The sequence below is a fragment of the Muntiacus reevesi genome, chromosome 11 (assembly GCF_963930625.1).
Source record: "Muntiacus reevesi chromosome 11, mMunRee1.1, whole genome shotgun sequence".
Classification (NCBI taxonomy): Eukaryota; Metazoa; Chordata; class Mammalia; order Artiodactyla; family Cervidae; genus Muntiacus; species Muntiacus reevesi.
In genome coordinates, this window is record NC_089259.1 from 64,394,894 (window position 1) to 64,409,847 (window position 14,954).

At 39.6% G+C, this 14,954-nt stretch overlaps 1 protein-coding gene across 2 annotated transcripts in view; it reads left to right on the forward strand.

The window, feature by feature from the left end:
• Positions 1 to 14,954, forward strand: part of GPC6 (glypican 6) — a 1,181,547-nt gene that overhangs the window by 1,073,801 nt on the left and 92,792 nt on the right. For both annotated transcript variants that reach the window (XM_065902149.1, XM_065902148.1), the window contains exon 6: positions 11,975 to 12,118. In XM_065902149.1, coding sequence (XP_065758221.1) covers positions 11,975 to 12,118 — 144 coding nt within the window. The remainder of the gene's footprint in view (positions 1 to 11,974; positions 12,119 to 14,954) is intronic.

Genomic DNA, 14,954 nt, shown 5'->3' on the forward strand with positions numbered 1-14,954 from the left:
AAGATTTGGAAAAAAATGCTTATGATTCATTTATAGGAAATGGATCCAAAGCAAACTACTTTTAACTTTCTTTCCACGTGAAAGGTGTTTAAAAAAAAAAAAAATTTCTTCTCCTTTTGGTGATAAAGGGAAACTTGTGACTGTCTCTAACCTTTAGAGATTTATCTTAAGATTTCCTTTCCCTTTAACTTCAGGGCAAAAGATGAGAAGATTGCATTTAATGAAGTCTACTCCAGAGTAGGTGATTGAAACTCACGCAGTTTTTAACACTCGGTGTGTTCTTAGAGCAAGATGGCCTCTTGCTTTCCTGAAAGACAATCTTCTTCCGGACTCCTCTGCCTTTAAAGAGGAAAAACTGCTTCCTTATAACCATGCTTCCCATGGGCAGCAGATTACTGCATTAGAGAAATTTCAGTTGGCTCTGCCCCGTTCCTCAGATACACAGTTATCCTCAGCTCTTAGCACTTTCCTTCTACTCGGGGCTATGTAGTCTGGTTTGATCTTGATAGAGTCATTGCCCCAGCCAGTCCGTGGTTAAATGTGTAAAAGAGCTGCCTCTGTGAGGCAACTTGTTCTGTCAGAAAATTTGGAACTATATATGGCTTTCTGTAGGTCTTTATCTTCTAGCACATTTTATGCCTCTTTTTATTTCACCTCCTAATTTTCCCAGCATGTGTGGGTGCTAAGTCACTTCAGTCATGTCCGACACTTTGCGACCCTATGGACCATAGCTCACCTGCTCTATCCACAGGATTCTCAGGCAAGAATACCTGAGTGGGCTGCTGTGCCTTCCTCCAGGGGATCTTCCCAACCCAGGGATCGAACCCACGTCTCTTATGTCTCCTGCATTGACAGGCGGGTTCTTTACCACTAGCCCCACCTGGAAAGCCCCTATTGTCCCAGTGTGTGGGTTAGTTGCTCAGTCGTGTCTGACTCTTTGTGACCCCATGGACTGGAGTCTGCCAGGCTCCTCTGTCCATGGGATTCTCCAGGCAAGAATACTGGAATGAGTTGCCATTCCCTTCTCCAGTTTTCTTCCTGACCCAGTGATTGAACCCAGGCCTCCGATTTTGCAGGCAGACTCTTTACCCTCTGAGCCACCAGAGAAACCCCCTATTGTCCCAGACTATATCTCAAATATCAGTCAAATAGCTGATCATTTCTGTATTAATACATGTAATCTATAAATGACACACAGTTTTTGTTTTTTTTTTTAATCATGGGGTCTCAGGGGTGGGTGACAGAATTCTTAAAATTTGAAACATCTTGGACACAGTTTCCTGGGTTGGCTACAGCGGCAAGCAGGACTTTTCATCCCAGATCTCTCTCTAGCCCAGATTACTCTCCTGATTACACCTGTTTACCCAGCTCTCTGCTGCACACTGTCACCTGCAACCTCAAACACACCTAAGACCCAACTCATCGTCCTCCCGTGATCCTGTCCCCAGAAAATGCCCCCCTCCCGTTCTTATGTCCTACCTAGCCAGACACAGAGTGACCCCTCGACTCCCCCTTCCCCTTCACCCTCACAGTCAATCCGTAGTGAAACTCCCTTGAAGCCCTCTAAATAGCCATACCAAATATCTTTTGAATCCATCCACGGCAGCTCCCCTAATTTTATCATCTCACACACAGATTATAGTCTCCTAATTAATTCTCTGCCTCTGGCTTTCCCACACTCCAATCCATTCCCCACGCTATAGCCAGAAGGGATGCTGAAAATGCAAATGTGATCACATTACTCCCTTGTCTAATATCTTCCCATGGCTCCCGGTTGCCATTCGAACAAAGCCCAAACGTGTTCCAACACCCTCTAGTCCTCAGCCTGCCCCTCCCTCTGGGTCCACCTTCACCACGCTTCCCACCTTACTAGTTACTATTCAGGTAACTACTGAGAACAGATTATCTGCCAAGCACAGCGCTAGACGCTGTGGATGTGATAATGAATAAGATCAACAGCAGAACTTGAGTCCTACTAGAAGTCTTAGTCTAGTAGGTAAGAGAACCTTTGTGTGCCCCAGATGTAGAGAATGGCCTGGGCTCTGTTCCTAGGGTTCAGCAGCCTCTCTCATCTCTAAGCTTTGGTCTCTGCTGTTCCTCATCCTGGAGCATTCTTTCTACCCCTCTCCATCCCCCCACCCCAAATACACAGCATTCACCAGGCATATTCCAACTATTTCTTCACTTCCCTGGCAAGATTCAGCAGTATACTGGGAAGTGTTTGCACAACAAATTTCTGTGCAGGAAACATGCTTGTTGAGAGTGTTTGCCAGCTCCTGGGGGTGTAAATTTCAAGCTACTAACGTGATGTCAACTGAACACAGAATTGCACACCACAGTGGAATGTTTCCTTCTTGTAGATATACTTGGTATACAAAACCATGAGAGCACAGATAGTGGTAAAATAACTAAGAAGTTATGCTTTTTGGTGGCTCAGATGATAAAGACTCTGCCAGCAATGCAGGAGACTCAGTTTCAGTCTCTGGATCAGGAAGACCTGGAGAAGGGCATGGCAACCCACTCCAGAATTCTAGCCTGGGGAATCCCATGGACAGAGGAGCCTGGTGCACTACAGTCTGTGGGGTCGCTAAGAGTCAGATGCAACTGAGCATCTAACACAAACGCTTTTGAGTATGCATTGCCTTTGTTTCTAATATAAGTTATATCATTTTTAAGTTTATACAATTTAACATCATAATCACTCTATTTAATGACTGGATTGCAAAATTCCTAAAAAATTTTAACTAGTGGTCTTGGTAGCCAGTAATAGCCTGTTGCAGCACTTCACTGCTCTCCTAGGATGCTTTCTCGGACTCTGGTCTTGGTTTAGCTGCCTCTTGTGGATGTTCCCATTGCATTTGTTACATTCTACCGTAATTACCGGATTCCTTGTCAGAACCCTCATGATATCAGGGGTGTGTCCAGTTGGGCTTCAAGTCTGGCCTTCATACACTCTATGAATATTTGTTGAATGGTAGTTTGAATGAATGATAAAGAACCTGATTATTGACATGTACACACTTATCCAAATTCTGCAAAGTGATTTTAAATAATTGCTGTAAACCTTATAAGCAAAGAGCATATGAAATAATCATTTAGCAAATCCAACAGAGTTCATTTTTTTTCTCCCTACATTCAAAATACACTTTGTTAAGTTCCTTGTCACTCCTCCCTATTCACCATGTGGGAGGAAATAGCAAGGTGTTCTGCTGAAGGAATACAAACCTTCCAGGGGGGAAAAAAAATTATCTTCCCTGGCAAATGGAAGGAATTTGCTTTTATTAAAGAAGCGATTTTAAGAGGTATGCAGCCCATCTGACAGATATTCTGGAAGCAAGCTATGTAAGCATCAGAAGTAAATGTTTAAAACCCTGAAACTGACAGGATCACTAGCTTTTGAAAATCGAAGCCAATGAATGAAAAGCAGCCAAAACTGAAACTGATGACTTGACTTGATTCAGTCCAACCCAGAGTTGTCTACACAGAATCCTGAACCCATGCAGGGACTTTGAGTTTGCCCAGAGATCTTGGCCAAGGGACCACTGTAATCAATCTTTAAGGAAAGAAAAGCATGAATCAGAGAGTAGAGGACAAAAAAGAGGAAGAGAAGGAGAGAAGAAGTAGGGGGAGTGGGGAGGGGAGAGGCAAGAAGAGAGAGAATGTTTGGAGTCATAGGCTGAAAGCCTATTTTCTTGAAAGGAAATCCATCACTAAAATTGGCACACTAATAAAAGTGGAAAAACAAAAAAATTTTTAAATGCTGATTTTTTTAAATGTTTATATGATGAATATACTGATTTTATATCTTAAAAAATCATTTTGAACATGTTTTAAGTTTATATTCAGGAAGACTTTTCTTAGGATATTAGCGGATTGTTGTGAGGAGCCAGGAAAAAAAGGTGCAAAAATGAGAGTCCAGGGTGTCAATTTAATTTCGTATCACAGTGATAGTGAAGCTCTCCTTGCTACTACTAATGAAATGGGTTTTTTAAAATATTTTAACTTACATCTATTGACTGATGATCTGTGAACGTCCCCTCGAAACCCGTTTCAGTCTTCATGTTTCACTTGTACTTTGAGAAAGAGCCCCCAGCTCTGAGCTCAGCCTAGACAATTAGCGACAGGGCTGTGATACCACTGTGTACAGGTACTGCTGTTTATGGCTTTGATAGGATGGGGAAGCAGCCACTGCCTCAGATGTGAGCCCAGTTCTTGCCAGAAGACTTCCTCTCAACTCAAACACCAACAGTCAGAGCCAAGCCTATTTTATACACAAAGTCTTCCATTCTCTAACTGTCCCATCAGGCACAGTGAGTAGCTCTTATCAGATGAAAAAGAAACCAGATTTTTTTAAACAACAAGGTCTTACCTTGTAGTCCGGGAACTGTATCCAATCTCAAGGATAAACCATCATGGAAAAGAATATTTTAAAAAAGAATGTATATATGTGTAAACCAAGTCACTTTGCTATACAGCAGAGATTGGCACAGCTATATTTCAGTTTTTAAAAGAAATAAAGAAGAAAAGAAACCAGATTTTTTAGTTCTAGCTATCAGTTTAACCAAGTTGGCCATTTGGTTTTGCTTTAAGTTGGCACAGTAGCTGGAGTAAGAAAAATATCTCTTTTAAAATGTGGACGCACCATTCATTGTATTCTCTGAATCCTAAGGAAGAATGCTTCAACTTTGATTTTGAGATAATTGACTGCTGAGGTAAGTATATGAAACACACAGGCCTGAGTCTGCTCCATCATAGACACTCAATAAGTGTTATTTCTCTTTCCTTTCCTGTCTTCTCTTTTTCATTACAGAAATCTACTTCCTAACTACCTTCAATAAATGTTTGCAAAAGGAAGAGATTATAACTAAAAATTTTATTTATTCATAAACTTTCATTTCTGATTTTTTAAAACACATACTATGTGCTAGGAATAGATTCTAGAGTATAATGGTGAACAAAGTGTATAAGATCCTATTCTTCATAGAGCTTGAATTATTCATGCGTCATTCTGCATAGTCCCTAGATTTGATTTGTTATCTGTTACTGTCCTATTTAATTATAGATTCCCAGGTGGCTCAGTGGTAAAGAATCTGCCTGCCAAGTAGAAGACATGGGTTCTAAGCCTGGGTTGGAAGATCCCCTGAAGGAAATGGCAACCCACTCTAGTATTCTTACCTGGAGAATTCCATGGACAGAGGAGCCTGGAACACTCACTACAGTCCTTGGGTCCCAAAAGAATAGGACATGAGTGAGCAGCTGAGTGTGTGTGTATGCACACACACACACGTTGTTGTATTTAATTATAGATAACTTCAGTAAAATAATTATACATCTTTTTACATCACTGCTTCAGTATCTTTTCTAAGCATTATATCATTGTATCTTCACAGCAGCTGTCTTCTTTACATCCTGGATCACACAAGTGTAAAGAGGAAGATTGAAACCAGACTCCAAGCTTTTAGACTCTTATTGGTGACCTTCCTCTTCACTTGTCCCTCAAGAAAATTGTGACCACACTTGTACAAAATATATGTGGAGTCCATCAGCTATGTTAGCTTCTGTTTCCTTGGGAACAAATGGGATAGATTGGATTCCCCAAGTGGTCATCTAACAAATAGTTCATTCATTAACACTCTAATGTAAATTAGAATCTGATAAGTAAGTAAAGCATCACTTACTCTCAAAACATCAAGTCCAATTAAATCTAGGTAGCATGGACTGTCTCCTCTACTAATCTACATGATTAGTTATCTATTTGCAAATTTCAAAATGGTTATAGGAATAGCAACATTCTTCCTACCAGAATAAAAACTCCACTGAGTAGAAACTTAGAAGATTAAAAAAAATAAAAAACCCAACTCAGGGACTGCAACAGGGCTGGTGTAGAGCTGTTGCTTCTCAGATTGCCAGTAATGAGTTTGGTGAATGTATGACCAACCTGCAGAAGATAAAGGAGACAGAGCAGTATAAAGCTATGGACACCTCTGAAAAAATATACACCATGTTGTTATTTTAAAGAAATATGTTAAGATGCTGCGATATCTTAAAGGAAAAATACTTGTCCTTAGAGCCCTAAAACAGCCCTGCAACCTGTTCTCACCACACCCCTCTCTCTTTCTTGTTTTCCCAAACAATTAAATGCCTCATCTTTCAGCACTTTCTATCTTTAACCTTGACTTCTCTCATCTCAGAATACCAACATACTTCAGAGATGTTATCTTAGTAATCCCCTTAAGAGAGAGGATTCTCAAGCCAGATATCTTCCTGAAATCCACAAGTTTCATGAGTCTGCCTCATGGGAAGGATAATTCCTTTGTACATCTATAGCATCTGTCTACACTGGGGCTTCCAAATACTTTTCCGAATGATCTAATTTTCCCTTTCAACATCCCTTGGAGGGAGCTAGGCAGGAGGTAATAATGATTCTGTTTCTTTGAGGAGTAAAGCTAATGATTTATTCCACAATGAGATGGCTTAGCCTGCAGCCATATCCTCTGGAAATTTCTATTGCAAAGAGAAGAACTTTAGTGTCTGAAAACAGTATTTCTTCTCTCAAATTAAAGGTAGTGGAGGGGGGAAATGGCTTCATGAAGACCTCTAGTTAAACGCAGTTACATCTGAATCAATTCTCCTCTTGGCTAATCAGAGCAGACTTCCTAGCGTGTCCCGGTGTGTTCCCTGGAACACCTTGTGAGGACTTCCTGGCAAACCCTTGGCCAGATCATTTTGGAAAACACTACAAATGAGCTTCTCCCTTTGGATGAGTCAGAACACATGTTAGCCTGATGAAGCCCTGCTAAGGTACCTCTTTTAACATTGATGCATGGAATCCATTGCTTACATAACAGCTGTTAGCAGCCCAGGAAATAAATTTTTGTGGAAGACATTGAAGAAACATCAGTCCAGATGTTTTTCCCCCTTGAGTCTCCTTATTCAGAAAATGGAACTAGAAGAACCGATCACAGAATGATATAATTAGCTAATTATTATTGAGTACTTACTTCTCCAGACATTAGCTTCTGTTTTCCCGCCTTAGGTATTATTGCATTTTATCCTCACAGTCTGTCTGTGTGGTAAATAATATTATTCCCATTTGTCAGAGGAAGAAACTAAGATTCAAGGAAGTCCTCTGAATGTTGACTTGACCCTGGGCTGTCTTCAGCCCCTCCTGCCACCTGTCTGGATATCTATCCTTGGTGAGTACAGCCAGCTTCAGGATTTTAAATACCATCTTTAGGCTAATAACCCAAATCTGCATCTCTAGTTCTGACCATTCCTTGGGGGGAGACTTTATATACAGACTTTTAACTGAAGACCCTTATCCCCAGATTATTCCTCATCTGTTTCTACCCTTATTCAAAATACAAAATACTGGGGCACCCAGAACAAGAAGAATAAGGCTCATTGTTCCTTTGTAGTAATATAGCTCTGAACTTCAGGAGCTATAGAATTTCCCCTAGCCTATTGCTATAGCAGGCTCAGAAAATTGTCTGAGATAGTCCAAATGTTCTGAATCCCTTTTTTCAACCACCTCATGAAACCCATGTTTTAAAAATATTTGTCTAGCTAACCGATTGCATGTAGTAACAATGAAATTATTAATTTTCATTTTATATGCCGTCTATTATTTGACAGATATATGTTGCTTAAGGTACATTCTCTTTATGAGAATCAAGGTATTTTAAATCATTCTCTAACAAGGACAAGGTGAGCTGATGCTCTGATCTCTGTGTGTGTGTGTGTGTGTGTGTTTAGGTTTTGTAAATTTCTGAAAAACTGTTCTCCATCATTAAGCTTGGCACTTCCACACTAAAGAAATGCTCTTAAAACATTTCCCTTATTCTAAGGTCCATTTAGTCAAAGCTATGGTTTTTCTAGTATGGATGGATGTCAGAGTTGGACTAAAAAGAAAGCTGAGCACCAAAGAATTGATCCTTTGGAAATGTGGTGTTGTAGAAGACTCTTGAAAGTCCCTTGGACTGCAAGGAGATCCAACCAGTCAATCCTAAAGGAAATCTGTCCTGAATATTAATTGGAAGGACTGATGCTGAAGTTGAAACTCCAATACTTTGGCCACCTGATGCAAAGAACTGACTCCTCGGAAAAGACTCTGATGCTGGGAAAGATTGAAGGCAGGAGGAGAAGGGGATGAAAGAGGATGAGATGGTTGGATGGCATCACCGATTTGATGGACATGAGTTTGAGCAAGCTTCAAGGGTTGGTGATGGACAGGGAGGCCTGGCATGCTGCAGTCCTTGGGACTGCAAAGAGTCAGACACTACTGAGTGATTGAACTGAACTGAAGAGTATACTAGAATCTGTGTTCAAGGCCCTTCACGATTCATATCTTTACATATTGTGACAGATTTCTATGTGGGTCTTCACCTTATTATGGGGTTAGGTGTTGTTTCCATAATATTAGAAGTCTGTGTCTTCTTCAGTTCAGATCATAGATCATAGACCCAGCAATTTCTGCATTGAAATCATCTTCAAAATTCAAATCTGATTTATTAACAGAAAGCTATGAGCAGAAAACTATATTGACTTACCCACATTCTATTATCATAATTAACACTCTCAAAAAAAAAAATCAAACAAGTGGTAAAGTTTTCTGTTACGATGAAATATCTCCCTTGGGGCAGTAATATTCTTCCAGGGCATTTCTTGTTCCTTTGATTTAACTTAAACCAGTGAGCCAGCCTCTTCCCAAGGGCAAATTAAGAAGGTCTGTTAACTCTTTACGTGCAACAGCTTCAAGAAATCTCAGCAAGGCCATTAATATTGTTTTGCCCTAGGCTCTCTACTTTTTAAAAGTCAGTTGTCATTTTCAAAGCGATCCAAAATAGCACACTCAACTGAACCCTGGAGCTTTGGAAATGTTAATGCCCTCCATCAGCCATGACCTTGCCACTGGGAAGTGATTTAGCACTAGGAGAAAGGGGCCCACTATCTTTATCACACTGGTTTACACCATCAGCTTCAGAAACTGTGTGAGAGAAGAATCAATAGCGTGTTAAGGCCAATCTCGAAGAATGCCGAGACAAAGCGTGCCTGCTCCGAAAGTGCTGAGTGGAAGGAGAATTTTTGAATACAACAAAGGGGAAGTCAGTTCTCCTGGAACAGCGAAATGAATCGTGTCTCCAGTTGGAATTTGTCATTGAGAATGACACCCAGGAGCCCTCTGTATACTTCAGCGAAATCCCATAAAATGCCTAATGAAAAACTTGTATTTTCGAGTTAAACAACACAGAATCAAATAACAAAGCCAGAAGGAATGCATTCTCAACACAGCCGTGTACATTAAGAACTGGATGACATAAATAGTCCCGAAAAGCTTACTAAAGAAAGTGTCCAGGGTAGAACCATCTCCTGTGTAGAAAGAAAGGCCAAGTTAAACTTCATCAAAACTTCCTGGAAATGTAACTAGATTTCCTGTAATCCTGGCAAAGGGATTATCTCTGGATAACCAGCAGAGAGTACGAAGCTTCTAAAACTAGCAAAAAAATAAATAAATAAAAATTAAAAAAAATAAAACTAGCAAAGGAGGTATTCCCACAGCACCCCAAGTGAAATCACTGTGGAAAAGAACTAGCAGCTCAGTCCCTGAGATCATTACAATAGAATGTTTGATTTCCCATGGCAAGCCTAATTGTGACATGAACAGCTGTCAACAACAAAATTAGAAGGATCTGTCATTCTAGGGAATTTATCCACATTTGCTTGTCCTATTTCTTCACTGTGGCTCAAGAGAGTGTTTTCAAAGAATTCTTCCAGTAAAGGTTTTCATTATTCAAAGGGGAGACACTCAAGTTATTTGACTTTATATGTTATAAATGAGGGGCTTCCCAGGTGGCTCAATGGTAAAGAATCTGCCTGCCAATTCAGGAGACTCGAGTTCGAGCCCTGGGTCAGGAAGATCCCCTGGAGAAGGAAATGGCAACCCATTCCAGGCTTCTTGCCTGGAGAATCCCATGGACAGAGGAACCTGGCAGACTATAGTCCATGGGTTTGCAAAGAGTCAGACATAACCAAGCACACATTCTGGCTCTACATGAGATACATTTGTATCAGTAACAAGAATCCCAAACAAATGTTTCTTGAATGACAAATTCAAGGACATGAAAATATCTGGGACATTTCTTTGATCCAGAAATCATTCCATGTTGAATATAGTAGATTCTCATTATTTGCAAAGTTATGTTCTGGAAGTCACTGCAGACCCTGAATTAGGAAATACTGAACCATTGCTCCTATGAGAAATACAGGGTTAGGTTCCAAAAGCTTTTTTTTTTTTAATCAGAGTATAGTTGCTTTATAGTGCTTTATAGTGTGTTAGTTTCTGTTAAATGGCAAAGTAAATCAACTATACATACATGTATGTCCCCTCTTTTTTGGATTTCCTTCCCATTTAGGTCACGCAGAACACTGAGTGGAGTTCTCTGTTCTCTGCAGATTTTCATTAGTTATCTATTTTATACATAGTGGTGTATATATGTCAATCCCAGTACCCCAATCCATCCCACTCAACCTCTCCTTCAAGCTTTTTGTCACATTTTCACCAACCAGTCAATGCATATAGCCTTGTTTTATGTGTCTCTCCTGAAAGACACCTTATTTGATACATATTATTGATTCATTGGGCTTCCCTGGTGGCTCAGAGGTTAAAGTGTCTGCCTCCAATGCGGGAGACCTGAGTTTGATCCCTGGGTTGGGAAGATCCCCTGGAGAAGGAACCCACTCCAGTATTCTTGCCTGAAGAATCCCATGGTTGGAGGAGCCTGATAGGCTACAGTCCATGGGGTCACAAAGAGTCGGACACGACTGAGCGACTTCACTTTCACTTTATTGATTCATTAACATTGAATTCATAGTCAAGTGTACCATAACTCATACCTGAATGAAGTTTATCTAAAACACAGTTTTCTCCATAGGGCATATCATAGCCTTAGGAACTAGACAGAACTTCAATGCTACAGTTGGGGGCTGTTTTAAAAAGGGAAATCACCAAGTGATTAGTAAAGCACACACAAAAAATGTGGCATTAAATATATCACCAAGGAGAAACTCATTTTCAGTTTAAGAGCTGAAACAAGAAGGCAGAGCTTTGCCTTGTTAGACTGCTTCAGCTGGAAAGATGAACTTGGCCTCTCTGCCAATGTCTGCAGACATGTTTGAATTTTTATTTGGGAAGTTACAAATTAATTTTAATGAGTACAGTCTTCCCTCACTATCTGCAGGAGATTAGTTCCAGGAGCCCCTGCAGATCTCAAAATTGAATGCGATCTGAGTTTGGTTGAATTTGCAGATTTGAAACCCATGGATATGGAGAAGTGAAGTGAAAGTCGCTCAGTTATGTCTGACTCTTTGCAACCTCATGGACTAAATAGTCCATGGAATTCTCCAGGCCAGAAGACTGGAGTGGGTAGCCTTTCCCTTCTCCAGGGGATCTTCCCAACCCAGCAATCAAACTGAGGTCTCCCGCATTGCAGACGGATTCCTTCCCAACTGAGCCACAAGGGAAGCCCATAGATATGGAGAGGATCAGTTTAAAGTGAAAGTGTAGTCACTCAGTTACATCCAACTCTTTACAGCCCCGTGGACTGTAGCCTGCCAGGCTCCTCTGTCCGTGGAATTTCTTAGGCAAGAATACTGGAATGGGTTGCCATACCCTTCTTCGAGGGATATTCCCAACCCAGGGATCAAATCCAGGAGAGGGTCAACTGTAGGCAAATTCACAAAAACAGAATCCATAAGTAACGAGGATTGACTGTATATGTTGAAAATGAGAGTCAGGTTATAAGTCAGTCACTCTGATGGGGTAATTCTGTTTCACTGGTGGTTGTACTTGCTTAGGTTTCAGAGTCAGAGTGTTTTTGGAGATAAGAGTTCCATACAAAATGTGGAAGCCAGCTCACTGCGTGCTCTAGGAAGAAACTCCTTGTGTAACTTCCTAATCTTTCCATGGTTCTTCCAGGTGTTTCAGGGATGTGGCCAACCCAAACCTGCTCCAGCTCTCAGATCTGCTCGCTCAGCTCCTGAAAATTTTAATACACGATTCAGGCCTTACAATCCTGAGGAAAGACCCACCACTGCTGCTGGCACGAGCTTGGACCGGCTGGTGAGTCCCCCGGATTGATGGTCATCATGGCCACTTTCTGTTACCAAGGTTATTCTTCAGAAGACGTGATGGGATTCTGAAAAAGTTGGTTGTAAAAGTCATTTCAGCCTTATATCTGCTCCTGATCTTAATTAGAATATTGAAAAGTAATGAGATCTTCCTTTTAGGTCAAGAATTAGGTTATTTAAGAAGTCTTATCGCTATTAATCCACTCATCCAATGACCAAATTTTCAACTCCATATTTCTTCTGAAATATTAATTTGAAGACTAAGTTACAATGTCTTCCAGAGATATAATTACAATAGCACATTTCTTATTCATCTACTTTAGTTACTTATTTAATTATGATATAGTGTAACTTTATTATGAATGTTCCTTTTATGTAAAGTTTTCTGTTTGAAAATACCTTGCCAAAAGACTCCAAATCAATATTACTACTATTTTTTTCTTTTTTGTGTGTATTTTAAAAGTTGACATCCTTAGAAGTAGTCACTCTTTGATCCATTTAAATGTGTGTCAGGGGACCAAATATCTATCATTGAAGTCATTTACTTGGAGATTACAACCATAAATATAGTAAACATGATTTTTAATGTGTTTCAGACATCAAATTTTGCTATAAAAATGAAAAGCTCATAATTTCCAAGAAATACTGCTTGAATGTTTTCAATATAATTTATAGCAGTATAAACAATTTATATACCTGTAATTGTTAGTGCTGTTAATGTTGCTTTGCCAATTATCTTGATGTAAAATTAACAGATAAAAGCCTTAAGGTCATAAACACTTGAACCACATCTGATTATGTCATATAAACTCAGATCTCAAGGGTTTCTAGTTGTGAAAATACTTTTATTAGTCACTGTTATAAATTATCATTTTAGTTAATATCCATCTACAGTGTAGAACTTGTAAGATTAAATTGGTAGCATTTGACCTCATAATAAGTAATCTCAGCATTATTCTCTATAAAAATCAAATGTACTTACAACACAAAGGCCTATCCAGGAAGCTCCAATATGAAGGGGTAAGTGCAGTCATTAACCACTAAATTATGTTATAAATTTACTGTTTATTAGCAAGTAAAACTCCCTCTTCAGTGTAGGTTTTGCAAAAGGGATAATCTGCGTAATTGCTTCACCTTTGTACTTTACCTTAGTTATATCTATTGTCCATTCACAATTTCAGGAAAAGTTTAAAGTTAGTCACCTTTTTTCTTTTCAACAAAATGATGGTTTCATTGGATTCCATTGTTTGCATTCTCATTTTATAAATTCCTTTATATACCAAGATCCTTTTAACCAAAGCACAGTTTATGAGTATGGGTTTAACCTCCCCGTGTCTCTCTTTCCTTCTTTTTTCTTTTCCTATTTCAGTTGGCTCTGCGTAATTATTGAAACAATTCATGCTTTTCAGAATTTTTATAAATTCTACTTTCAGAACTAGGCACAATGCAAGATTAGTAAGTTTTTGAGATCTGCTGTGCAACCATTGTGCTATAGATAACAGTACTATATTGGTTAAGAGGCTAGATCTCAGGTTAAATGTTCTTACCACAGGAAAATAAAATTGGAAAACAAGTGGAGAACATTATCCACTTAGTTAAAACTGCATTGATTTTGAACAATATAATGACATCTACAACTACTAATTAATTTTTTTGCCTTTGAAACAGAAGCACAGTCTTCTCTCCTCCCAGGAAAGATAAACACACACACTCACACACACACACACACACTCACACACACACACTCAAACAAAGGAAGTAGAGCAAGAAAAATGCTTTTCCCAAGGCAACAGTATTTGTACAATTCAGTACAGCTCGAATAAAACATCAACACTCTGAGAATTCTGTACGATGCCTAAAATCTAGTAGATATGAAAATTGGAATTGGAACCTTTTCTTTTAAAAAGGAACTTCACTGATCATCTTCAAAATGCCCCAAATATGAGTCTTGAGAAGTCCTGGAAAATAGCAAACTGATTTAGGATCTTCTATTTTATGCACCCCTAAAGTATATTTAATCATTTTTTAAAAGAATTAGTAATGGTTAATCATATAATGAGAAAAAAACAAAGGCTAAACTCAAGAGATGCTCCCCTGGAGAAGGGAACGGCTCCCCACTCCAGCATTCTGGCCTGAAGAATTCCATGGACGGAGCAGTTCATGGGGTCGCAAAGAGTCAGACATGACTGAGCGACTGACACTTACCCTTTCAAACTCAAAGTACATAGGGACCAGAGTCAGTGTATACAAATCCAAATCAATAAGCCAATTTTATTCTAAAATATTCTCCAGTGGCATGTAGTACTTACTTCGTCATAGGTGTAGCTCCAGGCTCTATAAGGGAGAATGGCAGTTTTATTAATTTCTTATTAAATTAAACTCTGATTCCTTCTCAGATTGTAAGAATCAGCAATTGGTAAGTCACAGCCAGTCATAAACCAACCTGGAGCTACTCTTCCACCCCTAAGGCCAAGGAACTGCTTCCCTGTCAACAGGAGCGAGACAAGGTTATTCTTGAGAAACACAGCTAGCTCCAAAGCTAACATCAGAATCTCCATTTGCAGTCATTGTTTCCTCCAAAGCTTTCTTTCCTTTGTGGGGTCAACACAGCTCTGAATAGCGAAAAGGTTGGAGCAGTTCCTTTGGCCAGACAGTGCTGGGAATCAGTCAGATAAAATCATCTTCAAGATGCATTTGTAGGTGAAGGGTCCTGCTGGGTCTGACATATATTACTGCCTATTTGGAATGTTTATGAACAAATCTCGTGTTACCTACTCCTGTTTTAATTTTCTCCTGCAACGATGTTTCCTGAATATTTATAAGAAGCA